The sequence below is a fragment of the Fusarium subglutinans genome (assembly GCF_013396075.1).
Source record: "Fusarium subglutinans strain NRRL 66333 chromosome Unknown NRRL66333_c0000166, whole genome shotgun sequence".
NCBI lineage: Eukaryota > Fungi > Ascomycota > Sordariomycetes > Hypocreales > Nectriaceae > Fusarium > Fusarium subglutinans.
In genome coordinates this window covers 45,771-70,921 of record NW_023502229.1, presented here as the reverse complement: position 1 = coordinate 70,921, position 25,151 = coordinate 45,771, and the positions used below count along the sequence as shown (strand labels likewise).

At 49.8% G+C, this 25,151-nt stretch overlaps 8 protein-coding genes across 8 annotated transcripts; 2 read left to right on the top strand and 6 right to left on the bottom strand.

The window, feature by feature from the left end:
• Positions 1-1,769: 1,769 nt before the first annotated feature.
• On the bottom strand, positions 1,770-5,822 carry FSUBG_10046 (VPS9 domain protein; the record flags this gene model as incomplete). Its single annotated transcript, XM_036674585.1, has 3 exons — positions 1,770-2,413; positions 2,474-5,443; positions 5,492-5,822. The coding sequence occupies 3 exons, from the start codon at positions 5,820-5,822 to the stop codon at positions 1,770-1,772; spliced, it is 3,945 nt and encodes a 1,314-aa protein (XP_036534477.1).
• A 1,319-nt stretch (positions 5,823-7,141) lies between these two features.
• Positions 7,142-7,591, top strand: FSUBG_10045 (uncharacterized protein; the record flags this gene model as incomplete). Its single annotated transcript, XM_036674584.1, has 1 exon — positions 7,142-7,591. One exon carries the CDS (start codon positions 7,142-7,144, stop codon positions 7,589-7,591), a length of 450 nt encoding a protein of 149 aa, XP_036534476.1.
• A 332-nt stretch (positions 7,592-7,923) lies between these two features.
• On the bottom strand, positions 7,924-9,712 carry FSUBG_10044 (general amino acid permease agp3; the record flags this gene model as incomplete). The annotated part of the gene is made up of 3 exons (XM_036674583.1): positions 7,924-8,588; positions 8,639-9,349; positions 9,451-9,712. The coding sequence occupies 3 exons, from the start codon at positions 9,710-9,712 to the stop codon at positions 7,924-7,926; spliced, it is 1,638 nt and encodes a 545-aa protein (XP_036534475.1).
• A 1,474-nt stretch (positions 9,713-11,186) lies between these two features.
• Positions 11,187-12,188, bottom strand: FSUBG_10043 (mitochondrial chaperone BCS1; the record flags this gene model as incomplete). The annotated part of the gene is made up of 1 exon (XM_036674582.1): positions 11,187-12,188. The coding sequence occupies one exon, from the start codon at positions 12,186-12,188 to the stop codon at positions 11,187-11,189; it is 1,002 nt and encodes a 333-aa protein (XP_036534474.1).
• A 483-nt stretch (positions 12,189-12,671) lies between these two features.
• On the bottom strand, positions 12,672-14,138 carry FSUBG_10042 (mitochondrial chaperone BCS1; the record flags this gene model as incomplete). Its single annotated transcript, XM_036674581.1, has 1 exon — positions 12,672-14,138. The coding sequence occupies one exon, from the start codon at positions 14,136-14,138 to the stop codon at positions 12,672-12,674; it is 1,467 nt and encodes a 488-aa protein (XP_036534473.1).
• A 3,201-nt stretch (positions 14,139-17,339) lies between these two features.
• FSUBG_10041 (fructose-bisphosphate aldolase class II) lies at positions 17,340-18,590 on the top strand (the record flags this gene model as incomplete). Its single annotated transcript, XM_036674580.1, has 4 exons — positions 17,340-17,447; positions 17,506-17,616; positions 17,671-18,444; positions 18,501-18,590. The coding sequence occupies 4 exons, from the start codon at positions 17,340-17,342 to the stop codon at positions 18,588-18,590; spliced, it is 1,083 nt and encodes a 360-aa protein (XP_036534472.1).
• Positions 18,591-19,200: 610 nt separating this feature from the next.
• Positions 19,201-20,542, bottom strand: FSUBG_10040 (KES1-like protein; the record flags this gene model as incomplete). Its single annotated transcript, XM_036674579.1, has 2 exons — positions 19,201-20,379; positions 20,480-20,542. The coding sequence occupies 2 exons, from the start codon at positions 20,540-20,542 to the stop codon at positions 19,201-19,203; spliced, it is 1,242 nt and encodes a 413-aa protein (XP_036534471.1).
• Positions 20,543-21,765: 1,223 nt separating this feature from the next.
• FSUBG_10039 (ankyrin 3) lies at positions 21,766-24,117 on the bottom strand (the record flags this gene model as incomplete). Its single annotated transcript, XM_036674577.1, has 1 exon — positions 21,766-24,117. One exon carries the CDS (start codon positions 24,115-24,117, stop codon positions 21,766-21,768), a length of 2,352 nt encoding a protein of 783 aa, XP_036534470.1.
• Between the last annotated feature and the right edge of the window lie 1,034 nt (positions 24,118-25,151).

The following is a 25,151-nucleotide window of genomic DNA, read 5'->3' as shown; positions in this document are numbered from 1 at the left end:
ATCATGGTTCTCGGCTTGGGTCTGTCAATGCACGAGCCCGGCCGCTGAATGGCCCAGCGCTTGTGACTCATTTTTAGATCCTTGACTCTCTCTCTCTCTCTCTCTCGAGACTCGTGGCTCGGTTCAGCTCAACACCAGAACGCGACTCTCTGCAAGTCGCGATATTCCTCTCCAGAGCGTGTTCTGCACCCAGACTCTATTTACTACCGCGTTTTACACCAGTTCCTCGTTGCGAGGGACAACCATCTCATCCGTCTGTCTCCATTTTCAGGGTCATCGCCATGCCCCCCGGAGTCCAAATCTAAAACATTCCCGTAGAGTAGCACCATAAAAACAGCCCAGCCCGGCTCATACATGGCGTTTAGAAGAGTATACGTAGGTATGTATGAGCATGAGCCTCAATCTTTCAAACCAAGTCTCAGAATAGAAGCAGATCCTCTTGCGTGGTTTCAGTGGCCTTGGCCCTTGCCTTGTCCGCTGCCGTTAACCGCCGGGCGTTTAATTGATTAGCTGTCTCTACCTAACGGGCGCTTAATACGCCCACAGCCAAATTGAGTGAGTGAGTGAGTGAGTGAGTGAGTGAGTGTTAATATTAAAAAGCCCATCGTCGCACCATTCTCCGCGGCTACGGAAATTTGCTCTCGATCCACCAGATTTCTTCCTTCGTCTCTCTTTTCTTCTCTTCCCCATGTCGACTTACACAGCCTCAACCTGTTCTCTTGGAGAGTCGAGCTTCAATGTCGCGACCTGGTTCTTGTCTCTCATTCGCTGTTATCGACGCGCCAGGATCCCACGCGCCGTCAGCCAATAGCCATCGCGTCCACTAACAATCGCGAGTGTTTCTTTGACCTGGGGCTCCAGAATATGGAGAGGCTACTGCGTGTAGGCACTGTAGGTTACTTTAGTAGGTAAGGTAGGTAGGTAGTATCTGCTGCAGACTATCGTGGACGTGCTGCATTTTCCCGCGTGTCTTGCCGTTTCTTGTTTCATGTTTCATTCAACTTTTGGCCATTCATCCTCTATCCTCTATCCTGGTCCCTAGTCTAGTCTCTCGCTAAAACGCCTTCTTTGATCAACGCGACCACGTCCACGCTTGTATCTCGCCCCACTTCCCTCTTCTGTAACCCTTACACCTTCGCAAGCACCCTGTGTTCGGTGCGACAATGTCTCTTGTGCCTCTCCGTAGTGTACTTTGCTTCCCGTGGTGGACTTCATGATGCCAGGTACACACTGCTTCATCATCGTACCACCACTCAACTCATATTCAATACCCTAGAGCCTCTGTATTTTCTTGGATATCATCTCTGCGTTTTACTTTAATGACAATTATCTGCCATCTCCTTCCAATAGTGTTGTGTCTATACACGTCTATGCCGAACTCTGTCCAAATAGCCAACTGTTATAGGACATATTAAAAAGAATAGCTCGTTAGTGTAAGAAATACACTTGATACAAGTGACACGAATAACTTTTCTAAAAATTCTTTCACCAGCTGAGGGTATTCATCCATCCATCTCATCTCATCTGGTCTCGTCGGTTTGTGTATCTGCCTTACCAGCCCCCCCTCCTCGCTTCGTGCAACCCATGTAGATCAGCTTTAGCCTGGCATCAGGGACATGTACTCCACCGCCACTCGACGCGTCTCTTCTATCTCCCATCGCCGTATCACGCGTCTTCGTGGTGTTGTATGTATGGATGGATATGCTTGATATTCATCTCATGGATTGTAGTTCACCGGTATCGTATCCACACTCAACACTACCCTCCCATCAAGCCTCGCCATTATCCCCGTTCTCACCCATCTCGACTGCTTCAGGCTCCTTCACTTGTGACGGGCCTGGTGTTCTAGTCCCGTTACCCACCACAATCGTATCAGGCAACCTTACTTTGCGTAGTGCTCTCAGCATACCATCCAGCTTCATCCTCTCCTGCACAACCATTCCCCTTACGAATTCTCGGATGGCGTGGCGGCCCATCTTCTCATGTAGTTCTTGCCACCCTGCTAGTTCTCCAGCCACTGTCTGTTGTGTATATCTAAGTTCCCTCGCAAGATTCGCGGCCTCTTCCCGAGACTTCCGTGCTCGTTCCTCCTTTTCATCATATAATCGCTGTCTAGTATCATCCAGGAGACCCAGCGGCCACCTCGACTTGTTAAGAGAATTAAAGTTTCTGTCGGCCTCACGCTTGGCCGCCCTCATCTGAGAAATGATAGAGGGTGGCCGAGACAGGGACGCCAGCAGTGCCTGAACCGTAGATTGCAGAGCCAGGAATGACGAGTGAAGGTTTGCTTGCGCGTTTGACTGGGTGGGGACGATGGATCGCACATACGTCTCAAACGCATCTATGTATCTCGGAGGGAGGAATTGCAGCGTTGAAACAGCTCGATGAAGCAGCACCGAAGAATCGTACATGTCTGGCCATCTGTTAGCACACACAGATTCATTGGGTCACGATGCTCGTCCAGTGTACGTACCTGCAGCGACGAGTCCGAGATTGTTGGCGCGTCTGGTCGCACTCTTAGTCGAGTAGTTCACGCTCCGGATCATTTCTCGCGCATGATTGACAAATTGCTCCACCTCCCTCACGTCCTCCACAGGTTCATATTCATCTCGCACTTTCTCTGCCCTCGCTTCTGTTTTGAGGAGTGTCCGTTGCTCCATCATATCCAACTGCAATTCTGGTACCAGGAAAAACTCCCATAGCATCTCGTGCGTGGCAAAAGTTGGGTGCATTAGCATGATCTTCAAGAACCAGTCTGCCCGAGCTTGCATGTCTCGCAGAATGGCTCGTGATGGCTTCGACGGTATTTGGAACGGAGAGCGAACATCGGCGAGTGACGGTATCCACGAAGCTGGATTTTCAAGCGCCAGAAGGGTAGGGAGATGTTCGAAATCAGACAGCGAGCGACGACTCGTTGTCACCGTATAACTATCATGATCCGTCGGGGCCGCTGACTTCAACACCAATCTCACTGTTGCATCTTCCACGAAGAATGCCCTGACCACACCAGTGATACGTGCATCTGGCCCAGGGGGCATGCTGAACAAGGCGAGATCATCGATCTTGTTCCGTACGTCGTCGTCCTTCGCCAGCTCAACTGCCGTGAGGCCTCTGATCTCCTTTGCCCCGATATCCACTCTTGGATCGGCGAACAGAGTACGGACCATGTCGTATCTGCCATACTTGCTGGCTACCATCAACGCTGTGAACCTCTTATCGTTCGTCGCATTGACGTCAACATCACAAAATTGCAGTATGTTCATGGCAAGACTCGCATTGCTGACAATGTGAAGAAGTGTGTTGCCCTTGTTGTCAACATGTTCGTCAATATGGAGTGGCATTCCATCATGTTGCGCTGCAGCTGCAGCGTTGAGCCCAGCTTCCACCATTTCCAGATAGTTCTTATGATCATAAGAGCGACAAAGAGCGAAGAGCGGAGTTTGCCCGTTCTTGTCTCTTTGTCGCCAAGGTATTAGGTGCCCGATTCTAGTGATCAAAGACGGTGCATTGAAGAGGTAATGAGCACAGCTACGTCCCCAAATGTCTTGCTGTGCCAGATATGAAACTAATTGCTCAGGAGTTGTCGATGTGATGATAAACCCGAGTGTCAAATCTATAATTTGAGCATTGCCTAATTGTATGGCAGCACTCAGCAAGGTGGTATCTTCGTTGTTCATGTCATCTAGAACAAAAGAGGGAGAGAAATAATCGGTCAAGGAGAGCAAGTATTTGAGCGTCTCAGCACGCTCAGCTTGGATGGCCATCATTAGAACTGATTCTCCAAAGGAATTGTTTGTCTGCGATAATCGGTTCACTGAAATGTCCCCTTCCAGAGCACTGCCGATGGTCCCAACGCTCCCCGTGCGAGAGTGGAATGAAACCTCGGAATCGCCTGATATGCTCCGGGTGTCCATCGCCACCTTTTTCACTCGTCGTATTGGTATAGAAAAGTCGTGTGCGTGTGTTTCGTCCTCACCCTCTGCTTGGAAGGGGAATACATGGCTCAGCCCCGAACCATGAGAATAGTGTTCATATGGTGACGGATCGTTAAAAGAGAGACGCAGTGATGATCTTCTAGATCTTGACGGGCCTGTCGATCTTGTGTCATTTTGGAGATTCAACACTGTAGATGCTCGACGGCTGGACGTAGGTGATTCTGACAGCTCGTCATCATCAGCAGCCCCCGAGCCAGGTTCCATTATCTTTGTAAGGTCGTCCAGAGTTCCTGTCCTCGCCGCGTCCCACAGGGCTTTGTTTCTCCTGCTGGCTCGCCTCAAGCCGGCCGAGTCAAGAACAAGATAAGCCAGCACTGCTTCGAACGTACTGAGCGCGTAGCCCAACTCGCCGCTGTCTACGTCGTCTATGAAGATAAAATTCCTGACGTAAATCAAGCGGGCCTGTAGCTGCTTGACTTGTGATCGGATGACCACATAGAGCAAGAATGAGACCAAGGTATCCGCGTTGATGGTCATGATGGGTTTCTCCGAGGATGCATCAGATGAAGCTGCCTGAGGTTTCGAGGAATCCGTCAAGCGGGACACGATCTTGATTGTTGATAATAGAAGATCCAGCATGACTTGAGGGCAAGTGGCCGCAGATATCTTCTTGAATTCCTCAACAGCCGGTCCTAGTTGAATGATGAGGTCATGCTTCGCCTTCGAACCACCATCAATAGCAATGCCTAGTTGCGAAATATCGATAAACTGCATCTTTCTGATTTTTGCTTCCAGTTCCAGATCATAAGGTCTCTTCAGTGCATTGAGTCTCGGCCAAAGTTGACTGTGGACATTTTCTGTGACATAACGCTCAATCAATTTCTCCACAAGAGGACCAGTCAGATCAGTCGTTGCGCCAAGAAGAGAAAGTTGTTGTTTGTCGACCCCTTGGAAGAGATCGATCGCAGTTGTGACTGCGGTTTCAAGAGACGCTCTCATGATATCTTCGTCGTCCTCAGCATAGAAGTTCTCCGTCACTGGCAATCTGCTCTCGTCGCCCGTGCTTGCCAATGCGCTATTGGACCGCGCCCGCCTTGCAGCATTGTTGATAGACCCATTCGGTGGAGGATCTGGAATATGCTCGGCTGACGGGGGAGGAGGTAGTGGACTTCTGAAGACGTTGCTGAACTCGACGAATAACTTTTCAAGGCCGGGTTGCATTTGGCGCGCAATCATGGGGAAATTGTTCAGGAGGTCGTGAAAGCTCTTGATGTCTTTCTTTCGAGGAGCCGTGTTTTCGGTCGACTCGGCGTTTGGTGTATGTTTCTGGTCGGGAATCCTGCGCTTTCGTACACCGGGGACCAAGATGGCCGGTGTAATCTTGTTCTCCTCCCAGACGCCCACAAGGGGTCTCGATATATAGTAGAGAAGCCATTGCCGTGGTTCGAAGACGTCGGGGTAGAAGACGATGTCGTTTAGAAGCTGGGCCTGGGCGAGTGTTTTGAAGCCTATCCTCGGTTAATAATGTTGCTTTTCGCCAGTTCTTGGCTGCGCACCTTTGTTACTGTATATGAAAGCGTCCTTGATGACCACACTCTTGCCGTTAAGCGTTGTAAACTGCTTTGCCTTTCCTCTCACCTCCCTCAAGTTCTGGGCACCATCTTTGCCTCCTGCGACACCATTTGGAGATGGCACACGGAGAACATGACTGGCGAGAAAGTCCTCCGATGCGATGACCTCAGCAGGGGCGCTCCCGCTCTCGGTCTCGCGGAATGTGAGAAGCACATCCGTTGACGGAACCAGTAGGATGTGGTGATGTACTGGGGTGCACTGGCTGGGAAGGGAGCTCTTAAAGAAGGCGGCCAGAAAGGGGTTTAGAGGTTGCATTCATTCGACTTGTGACCGGCCGTCTCGAAGCTCACTCGACCTCCCTAGGTCGCAACGTTGAGGATGGTATTTGGACCGAGTTTGGGTGCCGTTTATATAGATCGTGGACGGACCAAGCGGGATGGTGACACATGCAGAAGGAATGCTGTTCGATCGTGAGAGATTATTATCGGTGAATATAATTAAGTCGCAGTAGCACCCTGGCTAAATTTCATGATACGGCGATGAGGCATTCGACGGCGATAACGATAGCGATAGCCCACTTATTGGTGGAAAGGAGCTATCTGGATGATGCGTATGACGTGAGTGAAGTTGAAGAGGATATGTGTCTTTGTCCTGTAGACTACGAGTCGGTAATTGCTGGAGAAGCCGTAGCGAACGGAACGCTTGGCAAATACGTAAATCGTCGATCGTGATGTAAGATCCCTAGTCGAGATTGTCGATGTCTGTTGGGAGCTTCAAGAGGGTGCGCAACAGGGCACGTTGCGATCACTTCAATGAGATCGACAGAAGCCTAGATGTACAGGTACTCAAGATACAGGCCAATTCGGTGATATACTGGTGCAGAATCTAGGAAGAATATGTACAGGAACCCACAACTGTAGTCGCCCGCCAGCCCGCTCCCGAGCTCTCCGCACGGGCCCCTGCAGTTCCCCTGAACTTAAACCGGGGAATCAATAAGTCCAACCAGGAATGAGGTATCACATGTGACTATGAATAGCATCATTGACTGACAAAGACATTGTTGTACCACATTGATATTGTTAGAAAAAGTGCTCTATATGTCTCAAAATACTGTATCTAAAGTGCCCCAATCTTTTTGTATCCATCACTAAGCAGCACATAACACGGTATAGAACGACTTACTCACCATGGGCAATGCCAATTTTGAGATTCTCCATGTGGTGGATTGCAGTCGACAAACAGAGCAGGCCGTCTTGGCTTACTTTAGAAGAAAACGACAGAGTGGAAACTCTTGAACTTACAAATTTATGAAATGATCATCTTTACCTCTGAACAACTTCTCGTCTTGACTGAATGTTGATTGACCGATATCTTTGTGAGAACAAAGACTATTGTTCATTTGAGCCTAGTGAATTATTGATACAAAGAAGATGCTTGAATGTTCAGTACTTCTGTTCATATGAGCTATTGGTGAAAGAAGTGCCCATCTGAACAGCTAAACGAAATGTTTCTTGTATCATCTGCCTGTCTATATAACGGACCACGACTTCATCATATACCAAATTCTGTTAATTCTCCGTTGACAGATGATCATGATACCTTACACTTACAAGCTTTCAAGCCCTAAATTTAACATGCTCAAGGTCTCTCTCTGCGACAAGTTCCGCTCACTGTTCGGAGACAAGTCTGTGACCTTTGGTCCTGATCTCCCGGATTCGTACCCCGTCTACATCACTCACGATCTTGTCAGGTCTGCGATGAACGTCATCGCCGACAGGAATATTCCATGGCCTATTGATCCTGAATACCGTGTTGAGATGGTCATGGTCAAGGTTCCTCTCAACTTCTGCCCGCAAAACATGATCAAGGTAATGCCCCTTGATCGCACTGGAAGACATTCCTATGCTGCTGCTATTGCCAAGGCAAGGTTCCGGCGAACCCCAGAGCATCCTGGCGGTGAGCTCGTTGCGCTCGCAATGGCCGAATGGAATGAGATGGCCGTGGGCTTCAGCCTAGAGCCCAGAGAGCATGTCTCTGTTGTCCCTCTAAACGATCGTACACATAAGAATGAGGGAACTAATTAGAACCCATCCAGGGATATCGTTTCTGACCGAGTTCAATACGGCATCGGCTAGACATAAAATGAAGTAATGGAGCTTCAATCTATATTTATATAGCTTTTACTATCTAAACTTTTACATTGTCACTTCATCGTGAATGGTAATATGTGCTTTCTATAATCTCGCAATGATGCCTTGTCCTCTCACTCGGAGAGTGTAATTTCGTAGACTAGATCAACCCACAGCATATGGAGACAGACAAGCCAGTTATATTTGTTTGCAATCGTAAGCTAAATAGGTATTATGGGAAGCCCAATATCGTAACCCGAAAGTTCAATAACTTCCCTGATTCAAAATCAAAACCAAGCCCACACCTTCTTCCACCAAGGCATTTGGCCAGGGACATCGCTTTCTGTTGGGCCACTCTTGTAATCCAGATCCTTTCTTCTGCCACTGTCGAGATCGATGCTCCAACTACGCTTGAGAGGATCCTTTCCGCGCCATAAAAGCTTACAGAATACGTAAATGATACCAAACAGTGGCACCAGGATGTAAGCATCCACAAAGTTTCCAGCATTGAACGGTGATAGCGTAGTCCACCCTTGAACCAATGCCAAGAAAATACAAGCCCCAAGACCAAACCAGGCGAGGTATGGGAAGCCGAGTGCCTTGTACGGAAGCTCATCGAGACTGCGACCCTGAGTGACCCAAGCTCGACGGAAGCGGATATGGATAAAGCAGATGCTGCCCCAGACAAGGAAAGCACTGACACCGGATAGGTTGACGATATAGCTGTAAGCCTTGGAGGCACCAGTAGAGACATTCATCATGGAAATGGAACCGACAGCATTGGTGATGAAAATTGCCCAGACTGGAACACCTCGGCTGTTGGTCCAGCCAAATATCTTAGGAGCCTTGCCAGACTGCGCCATATAGAAAACAGTTCGAGAACCAAAGTAAATGGATGAGTTGATAGCGGACAAGCAAGTCAGGAGAATGAAGGCGTTGATAAGGTGAACGCCTGGAGGAGCTTGTTAGTATCTTGCAGGGGAGAGAAGTTCATGCACCTACCTCCTTGCCAGCCAGCATTTTGAATCGCAATGGTCATGGGGCTCTGCAGGGCCTTGGAGCCTCCGTTCACCAGTCCCTCAGCATTAGCAGGGCAGGTGATTCCAAAGAAGAAAGCTGACCCCATGTAGACGAAGATAATACGCCAAAAGACCTGCCGAATAGCCTGAGGAACTGCCACACCAGGATTTCTCGTTTCAGTAGCAGCCACAGCGATAGACTCAACACCAGAGTAGAATGTCGAGCAGAAAACGAAGACAGATGCAACACCACGGAAGCCATTTCCGTTGAAAGCTCCTGGGTCGCTCCAGTATTTGAAGCCAACGGAGCCATCTTGGCCGACCAAACCACCAGCGGCGTAGATGATGGCGAAGATGAAGTACGCCGTTAATCCGAGGAGTTTCATAAGCGCAAGCCAGAACTCGGCTTCACCAAAAGCTTCAACACCGAGAAGTTGGAATCCCATGAAAACTGTCCAGAAGATGAGGAAGTAGCCCCATAGGGGAACGACCGGTCCCCAATAGGTGAGAATACTGCAGATGACATTGTACTCGTTGGCGAGGACAGCGGCCCAGATAATAAAGTAATTCCAGCCTACGGCGACAGAGAAGGACTTGTCTACCATGCGTTCGGCGAGAGAGATGAAAGAGCCTCCGCCAGGGTATAGTGTTGTCACCTCGCCAAGGGACTGCATAATACAAAAGGCGATGATACCTGTTCAGAATTAGTATTGGATTTTGCAAAGATCTGAACACTGAATAGAACCATTTGGTGCCATATCTTCATCAAGATCCTAGAAGCAAGGGGAGTCATACCGACAACACCAAATCCAATGAGCAATGCAGCTGGTCCTCCTACATTCAATGCACCACCTGCACCAACAAGAAGTCCAGGTCCGATGATACCAGCCAAAGCCATCATAGACAAATGTCGATTCTTCAGACCACGCTTAACACCAGAATCCGGGTCTATAGACTGGGTATCTTCTGTATCATTCAAGCGTCCAGAGTCATAGTTATGCTCGGACGGACCATCGCCAGCGACGACATCTTCATCCTTGTTGTGGTTGAACGCCATACTGGCAATGACAACCTCTGCAGACAAAGAGGGGTGCGAATCAGAGGTGATCGCCAAGAAAGATAAGCTGTTGATATAGAGACGCAGCCGCTGGAATGGGAGGAGAGAAAGTGTCTCGGGCCCACGGAGATGTATATAAAACTTCTGTAAAAGGCTTGCAAGAAAAGTCGAGATAGAGTAGACGCTAGTTTAAGAGGCGACAGGATGGCGATTATGCCATCATCAAAGGGCCCGCCAGTCTAGCGCAGGCGAGCGTAGGGTTCTGCATACATACACACAAGAGTACATACGTAGGGATCGACCCGCTCTTCATGGGTTCTCGAGAAGCTATCCTCGTTGGGTCGTCTCTGTTGTCATGGAGGTTGGGATACCAGCGAGTAAGAGGCCTGTGGTACCCTGAAAGGATGGGTATATTCTGGACCTAGGACTCAAAGAACCCTAGTCTCACAAGATAGAGACGTGTGACTGTATGCATACTTATGCATCTTGTTCTGTAATCCTTACATGTCTCTCTTCAATGTTGAGAATCTGCTGCTCTCTGGTCCCTTGTCAAAGACCCCCACTCGAATCTGCATGTGGCTTCTTTGCTTTTGGATCTATCATTCTCGAATGCATTTGTGGCGTTGCAAACCTGGGGTTCTCTAAAACGCAATAACCACCGCTGATCACGACATCAAAATATCCTGCAGGAAGAGTTTGCAGACCATAAAAGTGGTACATCAGTGGAGATTTTGAGATTGCTAGCGTCAAGTGCTGAAGCATCCTTGAGTGAATCCGAGAACGAGAGGGTGTTGTAGCACAAGTTTAGATCTCAGCCGTGTAATTACCTAACTATTAAGACAGAGGCTGTAGGTTATTCGCTAGTCAAGATCCTCTTCGTTTATGCTTCAGCTAAAGCAACCCTGATCAATTATGCCATATTACCCGTTATGACGATTCTCAGCCAAAGGCAACGCCAACGTGGGATTTTCATTTTTGGACATCCAACATCCAATCACGTTCCCTTTCTGTTTCAGACTGTCTAATTCAAATGTCAAGCTTTTCCAAGACACTATTTCATATGCCGAGCTAAGCTGCAGACGCTACAGTACCGCCGATTGTCCGGACCACCGGCGCCGTTGGCTCCACATTGCCGGGTCCAAATTGGCGGGCCGATTCCGTAAATACTGGAAAACAACGAAGATCAATAGACATAGAACTTTAGAAATAGTGGTTTGGTTATATTTGAGACTCTAGGATTGGGAGATATTGTGGGAGGCACGATTCTGTTCTTGTCAACGTAAGCTTGTGTTGCGACTAGAGCCAGTCCCTTTGACGATTGCTTTCCTTGGGGGCTGGGGATGGAAAAAGGATTTCACTCGGGGTGCATAAAATAATATCAGAGGAGAGGGGGAAAATAGAAAAACGATTACACTTGGCTTAAGCCTACACTAATGCCCATGCTTCTCAGGTCTTACTCGTCTATATCCTCGTCTCAGACCTCAGCACCACCGAGTATCTCCTCAAAAATCTCCAAATTTCCCTCGCCTCTGCGATCATACACAGCAAACCAAACCTCTTCCCACCAGCCACCTTGGAACTCGGGCTCCTTCAGCACCTCCAGCCAGCAACGAGCGACCTCCTCCGGTGGGTTTCTAAACGCGCCGCATCCCAAGGCACCAAGTACAAGCAAGCCGTGGTTTCGTCGTGCTGCCATTCGAAGGCATAATCTCATCTTGAGTTTGGTGAGATCGCGATCAGCACGATGTGCGTAGGTTTTACTGTCCACAGGACCTTTGGGCGTGTTCAACACAATGTCCCTGACGGGTGGTGTGCGTAGGGCTGCGATGCTGAGAACGCTGACGACAGGCAAATTCTGGGCTTGGATAGCAGGCATGAGAAGCTGATGTCCGGTTTCCTGATCGGAGCGGATAATGACAACATCAGGGGTGTATATACCCATGCGTTGCCTCCACGGGTAATATCTTTTGTGCAGCGAAAGATACAGCGAGCTTCGATAGCATAACGCTTCCTCTTGGGCACGCGCTCCTTTCAACCATCCTCCACCGCGGCTGACATGGCTTGCCATATTCAGTACCGCAACGCGACCTGATGCGGGTCCTTTGAGATCCGAAAGTTGTATAGCCGCGTTGAAACTGTCATCGTTGGAAATTCTAATAATTGCTTTGCCTGATGGTGTCCGTCTAGGACATTCGGCAGCTGTAAGCGGAGGTAGTTGGTGAATCTCAAGCTTCTCTGATCTGCAGGGGTCGAGATTCGGCAACTGAGAAATGATACCAGGGAGGACTGCCAGCGTTTCCTTTGCTATAGCTGCGAGCGCAACGCCTCGCCTGTATGGATCGTCTCGCCTACTTCTGGATGGATAAGGGTGCTGGTTTGATGAAGCTCCTCTTGCTTGAGATGTTGAAGCAACTGGTCTTGATGGCCTGGACTTTATCCACGAATCAAGCGTTTGCTGACCTTTGTTGGACGACATTGGATGATAGTTTTTCTGGAATGTCGATTCAGAATAATTTGAGACGTGCGTTGAAAATGGTTGGTCGGAGTTTTCTTTTGCAGCTTGTGAGGTTGAAGATGATGATTGAGTCTATCCGTGGGTGAGCTCAGATAAAATACTAGGCAACAGTGGCCCAACTAACTAACACCTATTCACCAAAAAAAAAACTCCAAACGACGATAGAGTCACGAGCCTGGACATAAACACAAGGGAAATTGAAATTGTCTGCAATTGGTCGACACATCTTTCCAGGAGCCATTAGGTTTTCCATATAAAGCATTTTGTCATCCTTTCAGCAGTAACGCAAGTTAGGCTTTGTGCCACAGAATGTAGTTAACTTATTTCCAAGCCTCATGTTCACTACACATATCTCTACACAGGTTTTCGTCCAAGATCCATCCCGGGTATCAAAACAGCCAGTCATATGTTACATATTCATACAAATTTCAAGTGCACATGCAATCACGCAGGTGTCTTGATTGCTCCCTCTGGGACCTCATCCGAAGCCTCAAACTTTCGGGGGATGAGACCATCAGCGTCGTTAATAGCTCCCTCCATATTGTCTTTATGGAACAGGAACAGTCCCTGGATTGCTGCTGTGCTTGTGTGACGATTCGATGGCTTGCCATCAGCTCCAACGCCGAATAGACCAAGCTCTTGGAGCCTATTGAGGAATCGTTCTCGGCCAGAATGATCTTTATCAACATCACCGTAGAATCGATCCCACATCTGAGCAGCCTGGAAGTGTGTGGCCTCACCGATTCGAAGCATCAAATCTACGCGACCAGGTCGGATGAGAGCAGCATCGAGGCGGTCAACGTGGTTGGTTGTCAGGAACGCAATGCGCTCCTCACCAGCAGCAACACCATCGAGGGCGTTTAGGAGGCCGGAGAAGGTAACAGTGGCACCGTTATAGCCATCAGAGTCTCGCTGGCGCCGGTTCACGAATGCTGCATCTGCATCTTCCAGCAGAAGCAAGCTCCTCTTGGGAAGTTTTGTAAGGAGATAGGCCAGCTTGTCATCCGTCATGCCCATCTCGCTGAGGTTGATCATGGCCACGCTAAAGTCCAGCTCTCCTGCAAGGGCTTGAATAAATGATGTCTTTCCACTTCCTGGAGGGCCATACAGCAGATAGCCTCTGCGGTAGGGAATACCCCGATCCACATACCATTGTTGCCGGTTCAGGAAGTCTTTTACATCACCCACGATACTATCTTTGACGCCGTCATCAAGGATGACGGAACCCAATGGTCGCTTCTTTCTTGGATCACCCAACGGTACCCAGTCCATTCCTCGAGCCGAGTATACAATAGTCTTTCCCTCATTCGCTTTGGCTGCCAACTGATGCGCCTCGCTGAAAACTGCCTCGAAAACGTGTCGATGCGCCCATAACGTAGTCAATTGAACAATCTCGTGCGGTTCACCAGTATTCATATTCGCCGTATTGTGCTTTTCTCTGTTCACAGAAATGTACGCATTGCCGAACTTGACGATATGTCGTCCGAAACCCGGTTGTAGGAAGAAGTGCGCATTCTGGGGTCCACTGACACCAGCCGTTCGAGATGCAGTCGTCGTTGTAACAGAGAGATTATGTATTCGGGTGAGGCGAGAAGCAATGAAGCCTGGGTGTTCGCGAGGCTGTGACAACCATGCTAAGATCCATGGGTATGCGGGATCTTGCTTGCTGATCTCGACATTGACGAGCAAGCGACGACGAGCTGCTCCAAGTGCAGAGATTGCGCCTTTCCGTGCAAAAGCAGCGACTGCTCCCAGTGATGCAAGACCAATTCCACCAGCGAAGAGCGGATTCTCGAATAGCGCGTTGATGTTGAGTCCTGAAGTTGTTGCTGCTGCAGCAGCTGCAGGTGGTGCCGTTTTTTCGGCGTTTGGGAAGCTTTTGAGAGCTTCCTTGAGGGTTTCTTCGTCCATTTTCGGCGAAGAAATGGCTTAGTGAATAGTTCGGAAGGCGGCACTGAGCTTTTCACATTGGATCTGGTCGGCAGAGCCCACGAGAGGGCATCGATACGATTAGTTGACGATGTCGTGGTGATGCTCGAGACGATAATGAGCTTTCTCGGTGACCCTCTTTTTTACGTCGTTGCACGTGAACGAGATCCAATCTTCACGTCGCCCGGCAAAATTAATGTAATATATCGAGTGTGAAAGGATAACCAAGTAAAAGTATCAGTGTCGATACTAAGTCTTAGGATGTGTATTCTATGATCTGGTTGTGATTAATTGATAATTCCTAAACAAGTGTCTCCCCACCTGGTATCTGCCACCAAAAGACACATGTCACCAGACATTGTCTAGGGAGTATTGTGTAATATTGCGGCTTGACATAGGTACAAGTATACATATCTGGATCATATACATATAGAAAGCAACAACGTACTAGTATAGACCAACTTTAGAGGGCTGAAATAAGAAACTTATTCCTATACATATTCAAGATTCATGTTAGCCATCCTGCTCTAGGGTAGTTTGCTTGACCAAGATTAAGATGTTTAAACTATTAAGTTTACAGCTTAACCTACTTAAAAATAAAGCCTTTTGCTCTCAGATAATTAAAAGCAAAAGTCTTAAATATATAGTTAATTCTTTTACTTATATTGCCATAGACCAAGGGCTACTAACTAAGGTATTGAGGGTTCTTGGATGTGACATCCACCATCACTATAAAAATCATCATGCCCTCCTCAAAATCAGCAAAAACCGCAAAAAAAGAACAGCTGACGGGCATGGAAGAGATTGCTCCCGCCAGGGCTTGAACCTGAGACCTTCGCATACCGACCACTCGGGTTGAAGTATTAGTACGACGCTCTAACCAACTGAGCTACGGAAGCCAATCAGCTGTTGTTGAAGGCCCTCCTACTTCTCCAAACTCAAGACCGGGTTTGCCGAACTGACTGACGATAAGGAACAACTTGTTAGCTAATCCAGTAGCTGTAAGTGGGGGAGCAGGAGATTGGGGTGAGCTTCATGGAGTTCTGGAACCTCGTAGCCCAGGCGGGGTTGAAGGACGGATGGAGGGACTGGTGGGGGTAAGACCTCGAAACCACAGCTTCTCTTTGTATGGACCAATGCCTCCCTCCATGCAATGTATCTTCGGGTGGATGGGATCTTGACTGCTCAGTGCTTGACCAGATCCGCTGAGGGATCAGACTACTCGGGATTGTAATTGGGTGGCTTCCTAGCCTTCTTCATACGCAAACTGCGTGACGTAAATATTGACAAGTTTATGACCATGTCCAACTCGCTGTCCTGTCGATCGAGCAGAATTTGCAAAATCTGCATTCGCCATTTCTGGGTTGGACATTCGGTATCAGCCGGGAAGGAATGTCGAAATTGGACATGGGAAACATCGATTCGAATTGCTGATCCGAGTTTGCCTCGTCATTGCCATGATGAATATGGAACTGTGGTTCGGTATTAGATCACCGAGATCATGTTTGGGTGACCACCCCACAAGATGATGTCGAAGCTCCACCAATTCAACTGCGATCATGATTTCCAACTAAGATTACTCAAATTGAGTGTAATATGAATGATGTTGCTGGGGGGCACGTTTCAACAATGCGCAAACCTTGCATTGTACGAGAACGATCGAGAAATGGTTGTCTTCGGCAATGCAACCGCGGCGGCGCATTGGTTCATATGATTGGCCTCAGCTTCGTGGCTTTGGAGATTTGGTCCAAGAGCACCAGCGGAAGTTAACCCGGAACATCCACAGCCATGGGCTATGGCGGCCTTCCAGCCAACCGTGATGCTCACGATATCCAAGTATGCGGGGAAAATGGGGTCACACGAGAATCAGAGTCAGTGTATTTGCTAAGAAGTGAGAGTGATGAGCCCGATCAATGGTCTCCAAGGGACAGGCCGTCCCGCATGTTCCCGTCGAGTGCCCCGAAGCATCGGCTGTGGTAGGAATAGCTCTCGGCACAGAGGAGAGGAGGCTTAGGAGGGAGGGCATCATATAAGTCGGCAGCCCCTCCCCCCATGTTGATGTTTTTCATTTTCGAATCCTGACAGTTCTTTCCACTCTCGTCATTACCGACATCATCGCTGGGTCGCCTGTCTAACTGCCAAAAGTGTGTAAGTCGCATCACTCTCCACTGTCACCTACCGAGCCCAATCCCATCCACTGTATTTGCTCCTCAACGGCGCCGCTGTGTCGGCGCCCCCACTTTACCACCGAGCAGACGCTCAACAACGTCAGAGAGCTCCCGCTAGCTACCTCGAGTGAGTTTGCTGGGGGAGCGATTTTCTGGACAAAGTCTTGGTCTGACGAGGATGTGTGAACCGGGCTGTCCTATAGCGGAGACGAGGTGGGCAACATGATAGAGTCAAGAGTCGTGAGAGGAAGAGACAGTAGCGCAGAGGCCGAGAGAAGGCCAGAGAAGCCATATCGGCCGCGGAGCCACCGGAGAGCCACCGGGAATCGGAGCAGCCGCAAGGGACCTGAGACTCGAGAGCCTGAAATGGGTTGAGGTGTGCGGTGAACAAGATGGAGCGTTTCCTGATGAGGCGACAATCTCAGTCGTCTCACTGGATGGCGCGGTGAATCGTCCAACAGTCTCAGCCCATTCAACAGTTCTAAAGCCTCACGGAACTCAATTCACGGCCCGTCAGTATCAGACGATTCGCAACGTATCTCGGTTCTCGCCAATCGAGGAGCAGCAAGCTGCAAGATGCATTAGACGAGTGTTCCTGGCGAGATGAGAAAAAGATCCGCGGGCTTATCATGGCCTCTCTTTATGCCTCACCGACACAGCTGTTGGATGTTGTAAACAGCTCATGGCCTCAATCTGATGAACTCATTCTGGCCCGCACAGAGCATCTCTCGGCAACAGCGTCAGAATTGCCCCTCCCTGCCCCTCCAAAACGCCGTAACTGCTATTCTACCCCTTGCCGTGTTCTCTAATTACCTCTGTTTTTTACTTTATTTATCGATAAGGACCAAAACAGAGTGGGATTGAAAACCCCGCTATACCCCCCTCCTTCGTCATTGCTCTGCTCCTCTTCATTCATAACTGACAAACTTTCTTGCTCAATAGGCTTTTTTTCCCTTCTACATCTTTCATCTCAACCTAAATTTTCAATCCAACCTTAGCTTCACAAACAGCAACAATGGGTGTCCAAGAAGTCCTTAGCCGCAAGACCGGTGTCATCGTCGGTGACGATGTCCTCCGTCTCTTCGAGTACGCTCGCGAGCACAAGTTCGCCATTCCCGCCATTGTATGTTTCAATCATCCAAAAACAACGCAAATAGTCGCAACTGACATAAACCTCACAGAACGTCACCTCTTCCTCCACTGTCGTTGCTGCCCTCGAGGCCGCCCGCGACAACAAGGCTCCCGTCATCCTCCAGTTCTCTCAGGGTGGTGCCGCCTACTTCGCTGGCAAGGTATGTTCCCCAACAAGTTTCTCCATCGCGTCAACATACTGATGCACTCTTCAGGGTGTGAGCAACACCGACCAGGCCGCTTCCATTGCTGGCTCCGTCGCCGCTGCCCACTACGTTCGCTCGCTCGCTCCCACCTACGGCATCCCCGTCGTCCTTCACACCGACCACTGCGCCAAGAAGCTCCTCCCTTGGCTCGATGGCATGCTCGATGCCGACGAGGCTTACTTCAAGGAGAAGGGCGAGCCCCTCTTCTCCTCTCACATGATCGATCTCTCTGAGGAGCCCGTCGAGTGGAACATTGAGACCACCGCCAAGTACCTCAAGCGCGCTGCCCCCATGAAGCAGTGGCTCGAGATGGAGATTGGTATTACCGGTGGCGAGGAGGATGGTGTCAACAACGAGGATGTTGACAACAACTCTCTCTACACCCAGCCCGAGGATATCCTCAACATCTACAACACTCTCTCCCCTATCTCCCCCTACTTCTCTATCGCCGCTGGCTTCGGTAACGTCCACGGTGTTTACAAGCCCGGCAACGTCAAGCTCCACCCCGAGCTTCTCGGCAAGCACCAGGCTCACGTCAAGGAGGCCCTCAAGTCCGACAACGACAAGCCCGTCTTCTTCGTTTTCCACGGTGGCTCCGGCTCCTCCAAGAAGGAGTACCTCGACGCCATTGGCTTCGGTGTTGTCAAGGTTAACGTCGACACTGACATGCAGTTCGCTTACTGCTCCGGTATCCGAGACTACATGGTCAACAAGCGCGAGTACGTCAGCACCACCGTCGGCAACCCCGATGGCGAGGACAAGCCCAACAAGAAGTACTTCGACGTAAGTTCTCAACGCATCACTGTATATGTATCATAATGTACTAACGCTATGTCTAGCCCCGTGTCTGGGTCCGTGAGGGTGAGAAGACCATGTCCAAGCGTGTTGCCGAGGCTCTTCAGGACTTCAACACTGCCAACCAGCTATAAATGTCGATAAAAGACAATGACTGGTTCTAATGATATCCCAACTGCGGCACAATTCATGAGTATCGTTTGGAAAAGAAAAAGAGGGATCTAGAAAATGCCCTCACCTTGGTTCCGACACAACATAGCAGCAGTGTTCAGTTGCAGGGGCGTTACGAGGCGATGAAAGTAGTAAAATTAATGAAGAAAAAAAATTGACGACGTACAAACAACCTGAGTATTCTGTACTACAATGGAAATGCGTGATCTCAACGTAGGTACTTCATTTGGCTGAAGAAACGATATGAGACCCTACATCAATGCGACTCCTGGATGTGGATGACTACCAATTTTAGAAACATGAAAATCACGTCATTAATCGTAGAACATATATAGCCTGTTAATTATTATACAAACCAACCGTTTGAGTCTCCCGTGGTTCGTCGCGGAATGCCTCTTGTAACAAAGGACATTCGCCGAGCGCCGTGTATTCTAACCCGTTTCCATGCCCGCCTCTTTTGGTTTAACTTTGCATCTTCATACGCATGATCTTGGTGATTGTGTATTATGCAGCTCACAATCACCATTTCCTGTTCCAATGTCTCATCTTGCTTTGGTATCTTGTTTGGCGTGCCTATCGACCAAGAAGCTCCTTTTCCATCTGGGCTACAGCATCCTCCGAGAGCTGCTGGGCAGCGCGAGCATCAGCCTTGGTCTTGTCGAATCGCCAGAGACCACCAGTCTTGTCAGCCTCTCCATCAGTTGGTACACCGACGAGCATGCCGAGCTGCTCGAGGACAGAGTCTTGACCCTCCACAGCGGTGAAGTACTGGCGGTCCCAGGTTCGGCCCTCAGACTTCTCCTTGGTGCGCATGTTGCGCTGGGCGTTCTCGATCTTGCCCTTCTCAGTACCTGTGGTGTCCATGTCACCCTTCTGGATAGCATCAGCAACGCGAGACCAAGCGCGTCGGGACTCGAGAGGGTGCTGTTGGTCGATGGGGGCGACCTTGAGCTCAGTCTGAGCGGTGTTGACGGCGTCGTAGGTGCTCACAAGAGTTGACTTGGAGTTAGACTTGGCAGGTCCTGAGTAGATCTCGAGGGCCTTGTTCCACTGGCCAGTGACATTGTAAAGAACATCCTTCTCCTTGCCTGTAGGATAAACGCTGGCGACGATGGTATTCTTCTTTCCCGAGAGCCATCCCTTGCCGCTATAGTCAATCTTGGCAGTGAAGCCACTAGAACTAGTGATGTGACTTGAACCATCAAGCTCGACAAAAGGAGCGCCAAAAATCAGACCCTCAATATGAAGGCCAGGGAGGGTAATGAGGTAGGATTCGATCTCTCCTGATGAAAGAGGAACTCGTAGGACGGCGTGGCCGATCTGCTTGACAATGATGGTGCTCTTGAAAGTGGCCTTCTGAGCATTGTAACCCTCAAGCTCGATACCAGTCTTGTCGTTGCGAATGCAATAAGCGGTAGCAGGAGGATGGTGGCTGACCTGCTCTGAGACAAGAGTAGTCTCACCAGCTTCATCGGACCAGGTACCAAGGAAAAGTTCACCCAAGAAAGGGTTCAGAGGCTTCTTTTCGTTTCCAAACTGCTCACTTCGGCTGGCGTACTGGTGCTTCAAAGTCGAGAGGAACCACTTGAGGACGAGCATAGTACGCTTGGCAGGATCAGACTCGGCAGCTGGGGCGGTCAGGACGGGAGGGTGCGTGGCCCAGTATGCAGAGAATTCGGTGAGAGATTGAGAGGACAGGATGAAGGGAGGCGCGGTGAGAGAAGATAGATCGCCATTGAAGGATGCGATGGACTATTGGAGCACGTCGCAAAGACGAGGTCAGCTACTGGCATCACCCAAGAACGAATCGCTCCAAGCACGCAAAAGCATGGACTTGGACATCTATATCTACCTTGAGGAAGGCCGACCAGCTGCCGCTGTTGGCCTGCGCGGCTGGTGCTGTAGAAGAGGACATGGTTGTATATTTGCGCCGTGTATAAAAAAAGTCGGGGAGTGAAAAGGGAGGGTTTGCGACGGGACAGGAGATTTTGAAGGCGGTCTCGTGTACAGTAGCAGTAGCGTAGCAGTTGACGAGGGGCCGATTGCGGATTGCGGGGTTGTAGAGGCAGGGGGAGGACAGCTAAAAGTTCAGGACGATTGAGACAGATGGGGCAACGCGGGGCCGGCCTGGACTGGGTGATGTTGATGCACTGGGGGCGTCTACTGTTTATTTATCGATGACGGAGGCGACGTAACTCAAGCGTTGGATATAAATTGGAAGGGCCCCAAGCCTGGCGAGATCTTGTAACGGTGAATCTAATTGAGTAGAAGTGGGACTACCTTAGGTTTCAAAAGTGAAAGGGGTAATGGGCCGATCAGATAGAAAGACAAGAGTTGAGAAGAGTCAAGAATATGATGAAGGAGAGATCACTTTGGCCAAATGTTGAGCTTCTATTGCTTTCTTGGCTACAGATCACGAGACCTAGCTCAGAGACAGCACAACCTAACTCATCAAAACCTTGCCAGTAGTAAAGTCGAGAGGCGCCCATCATGGACTCTTTTCGTTGAGCACTGCCTCGCCCATCATCACTCGAGCCTATTACGTCAACACTTTGAACGCCGTCATGACGTTCCGTATTCGTATGCGCCAATAGGTTGTTAGTGGTTAGGCCGAGAGGTCCTCCTCACGGCTAATGACATTTAATTAATTAATTAGGAAGTTAATCTCACCATCACGTCACTCCGTTTGAATCTCGTTCGAACGGCGCGGTATTTTGCCGTCGTTATGCCTTCCGTGCCGCTTAATATCAGTACCTAAGTAATCTCGCATTTCATGACTTTTCGTATCCGTAACAGTGACTCGGCTGCCTCTCGCTTTTGGTTATGGGCATTGCTAGGGCTGAAAAGCTTAGCTATTACACAGCACAGCATGTGGATCCGGATATAGAGGAATATGCATGGGTTTACTCCGTATACCAACGATGGCTCTTGTTCACTGCTCATGCACGCAGCCATAATGCATGATACAAACAAACACTAAACATGAATAATATATGGCCAAACTATAACAATTCTTTTGTGGTATCTCATCAAGCCCAAACCCAAACCCATATTACATACAGGGGATATTCAGTTCCGCCGTTCAGCCATTACTCCATCCATTAAATCATAACCTCATCGCCAAGTATTACACCAAAGTCAGTTATACTTCCATCTCTCAATTAACTCCGCGACCTTGTCCAGACCTCTTTGCATGGCCATGCCAGCTGGTGTGCCCTGTCGATAACCTCCACTTCCGTCTCTGTCCTCCCAGGCATCCCACACCGCGTTTGCGTGGTACTGTCGAGCGCCCTTCTCGAGCAACATCCTCACACTCCCGATGTGCCCGCGAAGAGCTGCGTAGTGAAGGGCTGTAGCGCCCCGATCGTTCTGATGATTCACGTCAATTCCTTGCTGTAGCAAGAGCTTGAGGGTTGCTTGGTTGGCCGATGCCTGGAAAAGAATCGTATCACCATGTGTTGTTAGAGCGTGCGTATTTGCCCCGAGTCGAAGAAGCAACCGGACTGTCGAGATGTGCCCATGAGATGCAGCAACGGAGAGAGGTGTCCGACCAGGGAAGATGGTGCTCTCGAGGGAGGCACCATAGGACACAAGCCGCAGTAAGATCTCGTCTCGTGCGTGCTGAGCCGCAACGTGAATCGGTGTCGTCTGTGGCTCAGGTACCAGATATTCCTTACTACCCTTCGAAGGGAACATGGAAGACACCTGCATACCCGCCCCCAGCTCTAGGAGTGCCGTGACAAGGTCAACATCGCCCATCTTGACTGCGTGAGAAAGAATGCTCATCCCGTCCGGTCCTACCCGCTCCACATCAGCACCGAGTCTGATCAAGCGAAAAATGCTCTGCGCATTGCCAAGCTTGGCTGCCACGAGGAGAGGAGTTTCGCTTGTCTTATCCAAGATATCAACAGGTGCGCCGGCGTCATACAACAGCTGCAGAATGTGAGGCTTATCCTTGTGGGCCGCCATATGCATCGCTGAGTATCCAGAGTGTCCTTGAGTGGCTGCTGGATCGGCTCCATGGGCGATGAGATATCGCACGGTTTCGTCATGTCCCGTGGATGCTGCTGCCAGTAAAGGTGTGTTTCCGTTGCGGCTGGGCAGATTAGGGTCTGCACCGCTATCTAGAAGAACAGCAGTGATAGCTGTGCAGCGAGAGCTGATAGCCATTGTGAGGGGAGTATGCTCGCGGAGCACGCGATCAACGTTTGCTCCTCGAGATATCAATACTTGGGAGAACTCTTGGTTGCGCATTGCGATAGCCATGTGGAGGGCTGTCTTTCCATCTGGTAATCGCACCTCCAGATCTGCACCAGCTTGTACGAGCTTTGTTGCCGCAGACCAGCGGCTATGCTGAATTGCCACGAGAAGTGGTGTCTGGCCATTATAGTCGACAAGGTTGATATCGGCGCCTGCATCGATGAGAACTGGGAGCGTTTCATCGTCGATGACATCCGAAGCGGCCGAGAGGTGCAGGGCCGAGCACCCATCGTTATCGATCGCATTGACGCGGGCTTTCATGTGAATCACAAGAGTTGCAAATTGTTCCGAAAACCCGCATCTGATCCCCCTCATCAATGCTGTATGACCATCAGTAGTTGGCTCGTCAACATCTGCACCAGCGACGATGAGAAAAGCAGCGATCAGCATATGGCCTTTGTCGAAAGCGCGATGCAGTGGGGAGAGCATTGAACCAGCCAACATTATGTTGGGGTCTGCGCGTTCGAGAAGGATATGAAAGACAGCCGTCTCATCGCTCCGCTCAATGGCGTTGTGCAGTTCATTTGCGGCATCCTTGGTTCGCACGTAATTGACTCCTGGTGGTGGTACAAGGGTGTCAAGTAGGATCTGAATCTCGGCAGAGTCACTGACTCTAGGTAACACAACAGGCTGTTGGTTTGGCGCTGTGAACTTTCGAGCAAGGCTCCGTAGTGCCTCATCTACTCCAATATCTGGCTCAATCACGCGCCTCCTGTTGTCATTTCCCCCAAAGTTATAACCGGCACTACTAAGAGTTAGCCTTGAACCAGCGCACTTAGAAAAGAAGGTTACTTGCCGTGTCGCAGCATTGAGGAGGGTATGGAGAGACGCTTGGTGAGTACGCAGCCGCCCAAGGTACTCTTTCAATGCTGCTTCGTTCCAGACGATGATAAGCTGCGGTTCGCTAAGGTGAATACCGCTGTCCCTATCTGGACCCTTTATGCGTTTCAGTGCTGCCCTTAGCTCATGCACATCCTTCGAAACGGAATAGATAAATTCGTTGTTTGATGCCCGAACACTTTCTGTGCCACCTTCAATCGACCGGCTGAGTTCGTGTAACCTGTCAAGCGCATTTGTGATCGCGCGACACTCCTTGGCGAGGGAAGCCAACGTAACTGGGCTGGTATTGAGACAATTAGAGATACCCCTACACTCCTCAGAAAGTTGCTCGCATATGTCAATCAAATCCTGCAGGTCTGCCTTCTCGACCCGGCTCTGAAGATGATCCATCCTTGGGTGGAGGAGAACAAAATTTGGTGGCAGCTGGTCGACTCAGAAATGCCAAAGTAGTACAAGCCACCAAAAGAGATCAGACTCGAGCAGGAAACTCGGGGGGTAATGTACGATTTGACAGCTGCAAATACTTCCGTAAGCTTGCGGTTCCTGCAGAGAGCGGACCAAGCCCGTGCTTTCGCCTTGGCCGTGCTGAAATTCGTGCGCAGCAAAGCAGAGCGAAGCAAGCAAAAGGAAGAGTTGAAGCCTCAACTCAAATCGACTCAGCGCAAGAGAGTGACGACGGCCCGGGCTATATTTGCTGCACACCGTCGTCACATATTGAGACCAGGCAATCCACAGATCAATGTCACAAGAGGCTAAAGAGGTTCTGAAGAAACAGAGCGAGTCGGCTTCTAGCCCGGAAGCAAGCCGTGCCCTACTGTAGCCTGTAATTAAGCCAACATCCATCCATCCATGGATGGTGATTCCTAGCGTTAGGTGCATGGCAGTTGGTCCTGTCCTGTCCTGGGCGTTGGATCTAGCTCAACCGCTCTGTCAAGGATAAGGGGACAAGCCACCCAACTGCCTGGGAATTAGTTGATCAATACCCAGAACGGCGACAAATAGGGTGTCTTGGTGCTTGAGCCGGCAGATGGGTCTCAACGGTGGCGTCTGCATCTGCAGGTTCGTGAGTCGCTCTCTTTGCGTCTTTTATCCAATCTGGCAGTTACGGAGTCTCGAAGCCTTTTTAGCCTTATGGGGAAGTAAAGCCGCTAGACAGATCCCTGACTGAAGAAATGTGACCGAGTCTGTTGGGTTGAGGACCTAAGATCCAGTGCAGTCTTGGTTATCATGCTCAATCAGCCCTGCTCAGGGAATGCCCCGTCGGAGGATTGTACGCAACGCCCAAACGGTGAGGCGTCGATGGTATTAGAATGTCAATGCTTAAATGGCGCCTCGTCTGCCCGCGCAATCCATCGTCAACATTGGAGCTCCGGAAAGCCGTCTGCCTGGTGAGATATGCGATAACCGTCCACACATTTACACGT